We start from the raw sequence: 11548 nt of genomic DNA on the forward strand, positions 1-11548 counted from the left end.
TTGTAGACAAAATAAACCAGTTTTCCTTAATTACCGATGCTTCTGTTGATTTTTTTATCTCTTGTCCTCCTGTCAGGAGATGTTGGTGAAGCTACTCTACTATCATACTTACGCCTTGTAGATAAAATAAACCAGTTTTCCTTAATTACTGATGCTTGTTTTAGAAAATGGCGTCTGTTTGTTTTTTTACCACTCTTGTCTTCCTAGGAAGCGTTCATCAGATTCACCCCACTTTTTACCACTGTTCTTAAAATTGTTCATTACATTCACCCCACTTTTGTGAAATTAATTTACTTATTAATTTTTCACTCCAAATGTACAACACTAGAGCGTGCAGTCCAATGGAGTCAGTTTTTTCTGAACATTTCCAGTATTTTGAATCCACCAGGCCATTACTTTTCCTGTGAAATCTCAACTGTAGATCTGCATATCAGTAAGTCCATGCTATATGCTACCACTTCAATGGAGTCAGTTCATGATTTCAAAATAAATAAATCCATGTTATACATATATTGGTATATTGTTGACAAGATCATGCCCCAGCTCACTTGGGTATTAAGTCTGAATAAAATGAACCTACTCCTCGAAGCGTCCTCATTTCCGAAAAAGCACGGCACAACTGCCAAGCCAATCCTCTAAAAATGCTGAATTTGAATGGCCATGTAAAACAGGCAGCGTTTCAAAGTGACAAGTAACAGCAACCATCTTCCGGCTTGAAATTTAGGCATGAAAGCTATCTTTCTGGTACAAGTGCAAAGCAGTTCAAACCGACAAGTGACAGGAACCAACTTTCAACTTGAAATCTAGGCATAAAAGCTTATCTTTTGGATATGAGTGCAAGCATTTCAAACTCACCAGTCACATCAACAATTTTAAGAAACTAGGCATTGCCAAATGACATAGCCAATAATTCCAACAAATTAGTTAAATCTAATAGAAATTTACTGCAAAATATGCCGCTTTGTTTTTCACTGAAGACTCTTGCGATCTGATGCTCGATGTTTCCACGTTTCTAACCATAGTTTAGAAACCTACCCAGGATTGTTTGTCTTTGAGATTCGAAGTAATTATTGGAACAAATAGCTTCAACCAGCTTCATAATCTATGTGAAGCCAAGAAATCATGAAAATAGAGTATCTTTAAACTGTGATATGAAGATTTATTCTGAAACTATGATTCATAGGAAAAATAGGCCTTGTTGAGTTTTTGTTGATGACATATTCTCTGCCATGGAGTTTGTTTAGTACTCAATTCTCTTTAATTTTGACGTGCATGACTAGTTAGTACCTATGGATGTGACATAATCTTTGTTAATGTTTCGTGATAAAGTTTTCTATGTACGCGTCAAAATAAGATATCTCCTTCTAGATTGTCGACGTATTGGATGTGATGTTTTGTTGCCGTTTCGATGAAAAGAAGGAGTAGAACAAACAAGTTGTGATCTAGCGTCATCAATGCTTCTAAAAATATGCTTCTCATTTAGTAGTCTTCATAATGATCATTGCTGGTAATGCGTAGCATTGTGATTCATACGGGCTCTTCCTGAAGCAGAAAACATGCAATGGGAGTGGAAAAAACAGTTGCTTCCAGTACAAGTTTACATGAAGAAAATGAGAGTTGAGATGTTGACATGAATAATGAGCAATTTTCTATAGCTATGAATATTTACACAATTACTCCTTTGGTTCCAAAGTAATTGAAGTTCTAAGTTTGTCCTACTAAGTCAAATTTATGAAAGTTTGACCAACTTTATATAAAACATGTTAAGGCCTACAACAACAAATACACATAGTATGAAATATTTTTTATAAAGAATCTCACGGGACTAATTTGATGTTAATATATTTTCTATAGGCACGGCCAAACTTAAACAATTTAACTTAGGACAAACCTAAAACTCCAATTATTTTGATACAAAGGGAGTTCTGGAGAACATTTTATATTCAATTTGCTAATATTTGCCTTGTCATTGTCCTGGTCAGTTGCAGTTCATACCTTCCCAAAGTACAGCTCATGCTTACAAAATACTAATTCGTTATGCACCCTCTAGATTCCAGAGGGGATTAGTAAAATAAAGAAAGTTACCTGCAAAAAAATAAAATACAAAGAAAGTAATTATGTTTGCCATACTTCCTTTAGAGCATCTCCAACAACCGCGCTATACTAGCGCCGCGCCGCAAAAAAGGCAGTTTTAGCGCGCGCGCAACGCGGCGGGCAGCTAGAGCGGGCGCGCAAAAACGGCGCGCGCGGCATTTTCAGTTCAGCGCGCTGGCCGAAACGCAATCGCGCGCCCCTTATTTGCTGCGCCAGCTCCCGCGCTCGCTCCTCCTCTCTCCCGCGCTCGCTCCTCCACTCTCGCGCGCTCGCTCCCCACTACCACCCCCGTCCAGCCGCGCCGCCGCCGCTGCTCGCGCCCCCGGCGACCGTTCAGGCGCTCCCCGGCCTATCACCGCGCCGCCGTCGCCGCCCGCGCCCGCCGGCGACCACTCATGCGCTTCCCCGGTCTGTCTCCGCTGCGGCCGCCGCCCCCGCCCCCCGGCGACCGTTCAGGCGCTTCCCCAGCCTCCCCGCGCCGCCGCGCTTCCGCCCCACCCGCTCCTAGTCCCGCCGGCCCTCGCGCGCCTCCGACGTCCGAGGAACAGCGTCCGAACGCTCGCTGCCTATTTGTTGTACTGAACGATAAACTATTTGTTTGAGTTGTAATGACTATTTATTGTTGATTTATTTTATTTGTTTGATCATTTTTGCTTGTATTTTCTGAAATGTACATGTGGTTTGTGCGTGCTGCGCGCTGCATTTTTGGGCGCTGCTGGAGCGACGCGCGCGCGCTGCATTATAGGGCGGACGTTGGAGCCAGCGTCTATCCCCGCGCTAAACCAGCCGAAGCGCGCGTGGCAAACACATTTTTTGGACGCGGCGCGAAGCGCAGCTGTTGGAGATGCTCTTTGAAAAGTAGAAATATTATGATTTTATTCCCTACAACGTGTAGATGGATATTGACCAAATGGTGCTTTGTTTAATATCTAAAAACTACTTCCTTATAATTTGGGACGGAGGTAGTACACAAAGAAATTTTGAGAAGCAACAAAGAAAGCCTTTTTCTTGCTGTCTTGTACTTCCTCTGTACCTAAATACTTGTAGTTGGGAAAAACTAGTCCAGTTTTCTGCAACTATAAATATTCAGGTAATAGTTGAGAAAGTCATATATAGAAAATCATGGAATTTTCTTTCTTTTCGAGAAATACAAAATGATGCTGAATAGTATGAAAACAAAAGAAGGTGGAGGGAAGGGAAGTCAACTACGCATTATTTCTTTTGACACAAACCATCCACGTCTTCATCAAGGAACAGTATACTCCGAATGCAACGCAGAGATAGGGATTTGAAGGCAAAGGAGGTCCATTCGTCAGATTTGTTGGCGTGCCGAACTACTATTAGTGGGCTTGGATATTTTTTTGTTCGTTTTTCAGAAAGCAACCAGAAAGATCAACCCTGATTGTCTTTGTGCTTAACTTAACCAGCTACCGCAGTAAGCCGGTAACCCCAACACTTATCACTATGAGAAATCCAATAGTAACATCTACTGGCCCCCAAGGATAATCAAAATTGTCGACTTGGGAGCTTTCTGTCACTGTCTTCTTAAGACAATCGATCTCGAGAAACTGGAATAATTCCGGGAGGCCGGCGTACCTGTAGCATCGTGGCACGCAACAGCAACTTATTAGCTAGACCGCGTGTCCTCCTCTTGTACGCTACCAAAGCTTGTGTGCGCCATTTGCCTATAAATGGTGGCGCCGGCTAGAGGCTATCCATTCAATTCAATTGTGCTCATCACCATCTCCGATACCAAAGCTCATCTTCTTCTCCTTGAAATCTTTTCGGGTTCACCAGATCTGAAGGATGTCTTGCAACTGTGGATCCGGCTGCAGCTGCGGCTCAGACTGCAAGTGCGGGTATGTATGATTCTTCTTTCTTCTCCTTGTAAACATACTCTCATGCTATGTATGTACTTGATCTGGTGATATCTTTAGCTGATCAAGCATCAGACCCTATTATGGTGATGACCTATTGATTTGATTCACCGTGCCTTGCCCGTTGCAGGAAGATGTACCCTGATCTGACCGAGCAGGGCAGCGCCACCGCCCAGGTCGCCGCCGTGGTCGTCCTCGGCATGGCGCCTGAGAACAAGGCCGGGCAGTTCGAGGTGGCCGCCGGCCAGTCCGGCGAGGGCTGCAGCTGCGGCGACAACTGCAAGTGCAACCCCTGCAACTGTTAAAGCTGCTACGTAAGTGTGATGGTGTGAGAGTATACGTGAATAACGAGCGTCTGATGATCTGATGGAGTCGGGCAAGGGTGCGTGTGCGTGCGCGTGTGCGTGTGGTGTGGTTTACTTGCTCGCTCTCCGCCTATGCTCTGCCCTCGGTGTCGTGTGTATGTATGTGCTTGTGTCTCGGTAATTGCTCCATTGTCTCCACTACGATGGAGTCATGAATATATAAGATTGAAAGGTTTACCTAATTATTAACTACTAAATCGCTACTTCAGTTAACTGATTTTTTCGGCCACCCATCTTCAGTTATTCTCTAACATGAAATATACAGCCAAGGAATAATTTGCCTCAAGAATTTGTTGATTCCTTGTGTAGAATGAAGATTTCGATCGACAATTGCAATCGCTAAAACTTCCAACGATTCTTAAGGGGAAAATGACAGAAAAAAAGGTTGTACGCAAAGTGAGAACTATGTTCCTGTGTTGTTTCTGGACAGCCCTCTGTGCCGGTCGACCGACACTAACCCTAGATAGGTACGCGTCCAATCATTGGATAGAGATGTATGTAACTGTTGGATCTATTTCCTATGTCGTTCCCTTCGTCTCATGCAAAAAAAAAAAAATCCACACCACACAAGCACGCACAATAGAGTTAACTAGGGTGCCCAAAAATCCGACGAGACTTTGCGGCTTGCACTAGACCGGCCCCCACCCGCGATTGCAGTGGCTAACCTCGTAAAGTCGGGCATCTTTGCTCGCTGGGCCACGCCCACCTGCGGTCATCAGCTCCATTGCGGTGTCATCGCAACCCCTTCGGCCACCATGGTAGCTCATCGTAGCACCCTCACCTGCCGCAACATCCACCGCTCGATGTTGCATGTCATCGGTGGTGGCGTGTCCACGGACACACATCACCCCGGCCGCAGCCCATGCCTTGCAGCCTTGTGCACGACATCGATGGGTTGCAACACAGTTGCCTCGGTTGCAGCTTCCGCACCAATTATTGCATCTTTTTCGCTGGAGGTCCAAGCATTGTCACGGACCGCTTCTAACGATTGTTTCCTATGGTTGCAGCGACGATGTCAGCCAGTTCCAACACATAGTCACCGCATCTTCAGCACTGCATGTCATTGCCTCCAACTCGACAATTGCTAGTAATTGTTCGTCGCAATTTCACAAACGATACCGGTTAGTTCCAGCACAAGGCCGGAAGTGTCAGAAGGCCCAAAACGGAGTTCACACGAGGGGGTTAGCAAGGTTTGGGCTCTCTCATAGGGGTAATACCCTACGTCATGCTTTTCATATGTATTTATGATAGAGTACCTCGTGCGAGGGGTTACAATGAGGATGACCTATAACTACTAAGGGTATGCTTTTACGGGGGTAGATCCCTCTAGCTAACCCCTAGCCTGGTCTTATATAAATGACAGTCTGGGGTTTACACATGGATTCAGCCAACCTCATGCCACCACTATCTTGGCTTGCACTCCAAGATGACCGCTTGGCTTTATTTAGATCGCCACGCTCCCTCCAATCATCGGATCCCCTCTAGGCTGTATGGGACCTGTGGTGGACCTGCTGCCCGGCTCCCCCTGAGTAACCCACCCCGGGTATTGCATCGTCAGTAGCCCCCGAGCGTGTCTGGAGTTGCATGTGTATTCATGTCCGCCCTGTAATGAATTTGTTAACAACCAGCCTATCCAAACGTACTATGTGAACCGGTTTGCGGAAGCCTCTCCCAATTCTTGCAAGCTTCTCGGCCTAGTTTTGAGAAGCTTATGGAAGGGGTAGGCGATTGGAGCTGAAGGGGAAGGTGAGACTCGTACGAAGCAGAGTGGGGCAATAGGGATATAAAATCTTTCGCCCTTTCACCCTGGCTTTGTATAGAGGTCTCTAGTCGTGGCCCGATTGGATGCTTGAGTCCCACAATGGTAATCCTTGTATTTTCCAGGAGCCGTGTCGTACGTGCATGCATAAATCGAGGAAAGAAAATAATGATACCACTTAACGTGTCTCGGGGCCTATAACAACATCATTTGATTGGACATCTCAATGGTGGGGCCTTGTGTCGTAAGCGGACGCCGTAATCAGGCAGCATGTTGGAAAGTTCTGAGAGTGGGGCCGGTCCATTAAAACATGTCTCGATAAAAGGCTAATCTACAATTAAAGCAGCTAGCTCAGCACTGAATCTTCATATCCAAGGATCTTCTCGGGCATAGTGCAAGTCCAGATGGAACGATCATTGAACCTGTTTGCAAGACTGAAGACCGGAGATGAAGAACGCCTTAGAGGGGTTGAGAATAGTCCTCGACTTGAAGTGTTCATGGATTGCTGCCTGTAAGCCCGGGTCTGGGCTTGACCGTCACACGACATCCCAACGGCGAGCGACTACTCCATCCTTGACCGGCCCCCGGAGGTCTATGGCTGCCAAACCTTGCCGGAGGGTAGTGAGGGAGTCCGGGATTCTAGGGTCCTCACACGGCCAGTTAGTAAATACTGGGTGGGTCCAGTGGGCCATGCTAAAGAATACCGGGCCTGATGATGACCTCTACTCTGGAAGGAATATCCCGAAGATTGGCATGTACTTCAAGCTTAGAAAGAATAGGTCGGCTCATCTATTCCCGATTATAGTCGGTAACTTGTAAACCCGAGGGACCCTGGTGTCTATATAAACCAGGGACCACTATCCGTGAGGTAGATGTTGAATCATCTAGGGTTTAGCATATACGATCTCGAGGTAGATCTACTCTGTAATCATCTTCATCAATACAATCGAGAAGGGCGTAGGATATTACCTCCATAGGAGGGCCTGGACCTGGGTAAACCATTGTCTCCCCCTTCTTCCTGTAACCCATCGATGCAAGGTCCACAGTTCGAGACCCCCTACCCGAGATCTGCCAGTTTTGACACCGACATTGGTGCTTTCATTTGAGAGTTCCGCTGTTGAACCGCCAAAGATCGATGGCTCGCTTAATCGCCAGCGACAGAATTAGCAATGGAGACATCTTTGTCCTCGGACAGGTTCTCTCATTTGGCAACATCACACTGCGCACAGACCCAACTGATTGTCTTGGCTAGATTGGAGGTTTCGTCCCCGATCAACAAGCGAGGTCAGGGAGTTTCGAACTCTGAACCCATTCGTGGACCGATCTGGTCCCCATAAGATTCCCGGCCTCGGCCCATGAGATCAAAAACCCTGAAGCTTTAACTTCGGGTCCCACGTTCGTCCAAGTCCTCATATCCCTCTCTCTCTCGAAGAGACGCCCCCTAGATCGGACCTAACTCGGACGCCGGGATCAGAACAAATGGCTTTAACCGAATACGCCTCCCTCACGGCGGCCCCAAAGGCTAACTCCGAAAACCATCCGATAATGCATCAGGACGAGCTCTCGGTGTTAAACGAGATGCTCGACCAGATCCAATTGTTGCACATCTCAACCAGCCCAAACCGCTTACAGTACGGCTCGGAATATGGGGACTTTTACGACCCACCCATCACCCACTTGGTAGCAAGCGTCGAAGACTTAACCGACGCATTAGACTATGTCTCTGAGGAGCTGGAGGGCATGGACAAGGAGGCCGAGGAACCCACTCCCACACACACATGGCGATGGACGTCTATATGGTGGACACGCCCGGTAACAACGGTGACCTCCCACCTCAGCCAAACGATGACAAATCGGGGGAGGAGAATTCAAGGCGCCGAAAGAAGCATAAGCGTGCTAAGGCGAACAAGGGAAAAGTCTCTGTGCAAGGCACTGGGAAAATAAAACCCCACAAGACCGCGATAACCTTGGTATACCAGAACTTCCGCTCGAGGATGCTGAAAGTGCGTTATATCGACTAGAGGGGGTGAATAGGCGATTATTACAATTTCATCATTGAGGAAATTCATAGTGAGGAAAGTCCTCAGTCATGAACTGAGTGGAGCGGAAATAGTACAAAGTCAGAAGTGCAAAAAACGTCTACAACAAAGTACTCAAAATGATTTCAGAGAATCGATTTGCACAAGTCACAAGTATAGGATAAGCAGGTGAAGAATAACTCAGGTGAAGAATTTGAGGTTGAGGAAATTCAGAGAAAGTCTTCAGTCAAATTATTCAAACAGTACTGATGAAAGTCTTCAACATGCAATTGATGAAATGAGAGTGTTGAGGAAATAGAACCAGTAGCTCGATGAAGACAGTTATTGATGACCCAGTTCCAACTGCTGTGACAGTTGTACGTCTGGTTTGGAGCGGATTGGTATTGAAACCAAAGGACACACAGTCCCTACCGTATTCTCCTTGAGCTAAGGACACAGAGTCCTCGCCCAACACTCGTGGTAAGTCTTCAGGACAGACTTCCAAACTCTCACAAACTTAGTCACCCGGCGATCCACAATTGACTGCTGGATGCTCTAGACCATGACACCTAGCCGTTTGGAGGATGCACAGTCCTCAAAGGTAAGAAGCGTCGGTTCCACACATGAATAACTTCTTCAGTGATGATCAATCACTTGGGTTTTGGTTTGAGTTTCGGTGTTTGAGGTATTTCCTCACTTGATGATTTTTGCTCAAAGGTTCTCAGGAATTTGGGTTGCTCTAAATGACTAGTGTCAGTTTCTCTCGGAGCAGCCAACCAGCTAGTGGTTGGGGGGGGGCTATTTATAGCTTGGGAGCATCCTGACATGATTTGACATAAATGCCCTTTAATAATATGACCGTTGGGTGGATAATATCTGGGACACGTGGCGGCAATGGTCGAAACTTTCAAATGTGAAAGTCCTCATGTCTCTCATGTTCCTCACTTTGAGGATTTGGTAGGTGTAGGTTTGCGTTGAGCATCATGAGGAAATTCGTTCCATAGTTTTGCCTCGACCCCCTTTAACAGTACAGTGTTCCTATGACTCAAGTATAAATAAAATGAAACAGAAAGAGTAAATCTTCAAGCTTCAAAGTCTTCAGTGTATTTTCTTCAGGAAACACCGAATTCCTCATCTTCAATATCTTCATGAGGAATATCAATTTCTTCGCGATCAAAGTCTTCAAGGAATGACCAAAGTATTCACCCGAAGACATTCATTTGTAGGGGTCGATATTCATCGAATAACTGAAACTCCTCAGCGACTTATAGATCATGTGTATACTTACAAACATATCGGTCTCTTAACCTATAAGTCTTCAAACCACCAAAATCACTAAGGGGCACTAGATGCACTTACAGTCTCCCCCTTTTTGGTGGTTGATGACAAATAGGTTAAGTTTTCAACGGGGATAACAATATGAAATGTAAGTACTGAGTTTGAGGAATTTGAAGGTAAGATACAAAGAAACCCCCCTGAAGATGTGCATGTTTTGAGGAATTTGCTTTGAACTGCAAATGCACATTGATGATATATATCATGGAGATCTCCCCTTGTATCTTGTAATTCATGCATGCATTTGACATATAGTATGAGGAATTTGAAATGCATGATGAAAAATGGTGTCTCACGAATTTTAGCAAGCATGCATTAATTAACTTAAGGAATAAGCATGGGAGGAAAAAACGTTCAATGGTGTGAGAACACCATCGGTCTTAAGTTACAACTCATTACATCAAAAACTTCGGAAGAACCAAGAGATTGGACCTTAATAAAGTTTATAGGCCCACAGATTTATCACGCTTGAGGACTAACTCTCAGATCCCCCCCTTTGTCATCAAGTGACGAAAAGGGATGAAACTGAGGACTAACGCCCATGAAGATCTTCACTTCTGTGTTGAGGAAGAGGCGTGAGAATTCTTCGAGTTTGACTTCCTTGTTGGGCCAGTTGCAGTAGTCACACGTTTTTGATCGGAATCAGCAGTGCAGAATGAAGAAAATGAGCTGTCCACCAAGTTAGGGACTGGAATATTCTTGAATTTCTTCTTTGGTGGCCATGACCAATCGAAGTCACGAGTGAATCCCAATTCTTCAAGTTCCTTAGGAGTCTTCAGGTGTGACAATATGGCCCATGTGCGATTAAATACCTCATGAAGATAATAGTGATTTTTCTTCACATCATTTTGAGTAACATTGAGGGTTTTCACAATGGAGCCAAACAGGCGTTTTACCCACTTGTGATTGTGATCGACTTTCTGATGAAGACTGAGGAGAAGCTTTGTGTTAGTCATCATCATTGTGGCAGTTGGGCTTGGAGGTTTTTCTCTACCATCAAATTCTTGAGTGGCAGTGTCATCATATGAGGAATATGAGCCAGCCTTGCGAAATTGACCATCCAGAGGTCGATTTCGTTCATCAATCACTGACTTGCCTTTGCCTTCAACTGGTTCAAAAGATTGCTTAATGAATTTGAGAGGCGGCAGATAACCGAGGTGATTCTGATAGTCAGCTTGATAGTGGATGGCTGATCTGTTCCTGATGAATCTCATGATCCAAGGCGCATAAATCTCCAGCTCAAACGGTGACAAGGCATTATCACCCAAAGTCCTCAAGAAGAAATCGTGAAGGTTCATTTTGATGCCATGTATGACGTTGAACAGGATGTTCTTCATGATTCCAACACCATCTTCTTCCTTATCATGCCCTTTGATAGGTGCGATGGAATATGCCAAACTTCTGTAGACTGTTATAGGCACATACTTCAATTCCTTCACGAGGAATTTAGTCCTTGGAAGTTGGCCCGGAGCCAAAGGTTTCATGAGGACCTCCATGAGATGATTTGTCAACTCTCTTTCATCATACAGTTTTGTTGCTTCATCTGAAGGAATTGAGATAGGCAGAGCTCGAAGCAATTCTGTGGCTGGAGCTTTGCAGTGAGTGTGTTGTGTCATCCAGTTGAAGACCCACGAGTTGATGTCTTTGGGGTCACCAGAGATATGCAGTGTGGCATAGAATAAAGAATAATGTATGTATTCCAGTCACCGATATCTATGCAGAATGGCATTAGCCCTGCTTCATGAAGACCACTTAGTACTGGGATGAAGCAAGGAATTTCCTCCATGTCACAATGAGGAATGTAGGTGTGATGAAATATCTTCCTTTTCCCACAAAGCACAGAAGCATAGTAATTCAGTTGAGTTCTCGTCCAGAACTTTCTGTGCGTGATACAAAACCTATCGTAAGGATTTTCTCCAGTGAAGAAATGATGTTCATCATAGAAGTCTTCCTTCAGAAACTTTGGTCTTTTTGAGAAGGGCTGATGAGGCTTTGGTTGAAGATTATGATGTTCATCATCTTGAGGAGTTTTGACCACCACAATTACAGTTTCAGGATTTGCAACCATAATTGGAGTTTCATCAGTAGTAAATTTTATCA

The 11548-nt window shown here is 45.1% G+C and overlaps 1 protein-coding gene across 1 annotated transcript; it reads left to right on the plus strand.

The window, feature by feature from the left end:
- Positions 1–3707: 3707 nt before the first annotated feature.
- Positions 3708–4518, plus strand: LOC123448263 (metallothionein-like protein 1). The gene is made up of 2 exons (XM_045125098.1): positions 3708–3953; positions 4102–4518. Exons 1-2 carry the CDS (start codon positions 3901–3903, stop codon positions 4274–4276), a joined length of 228 nt encoding a protein of 75 aa, XP_044981033.1. The 5' UTR covers positions 3708–3900; the 3' UTR covers positions 4277–4518.
- Positions 4519–11548: the final 7030 nt, after the last annotated feature.

The sequence above is a fragment of the Hordeum vulgare genome, chromosome 4H, assembly GCF_904849725.1.
Source record: "Hordeum vulgare subsp. vulgare chromosome 4H, MorexV3_pseudomolecules_assembly, whole genome shotgun sequence".
Lineage (NCBI taxonomy): Eukaryota > Viridiplantae > Streptophyta > Magnoliopsida > Poales > Poaceae > Hordeum > Hordeum vulgare.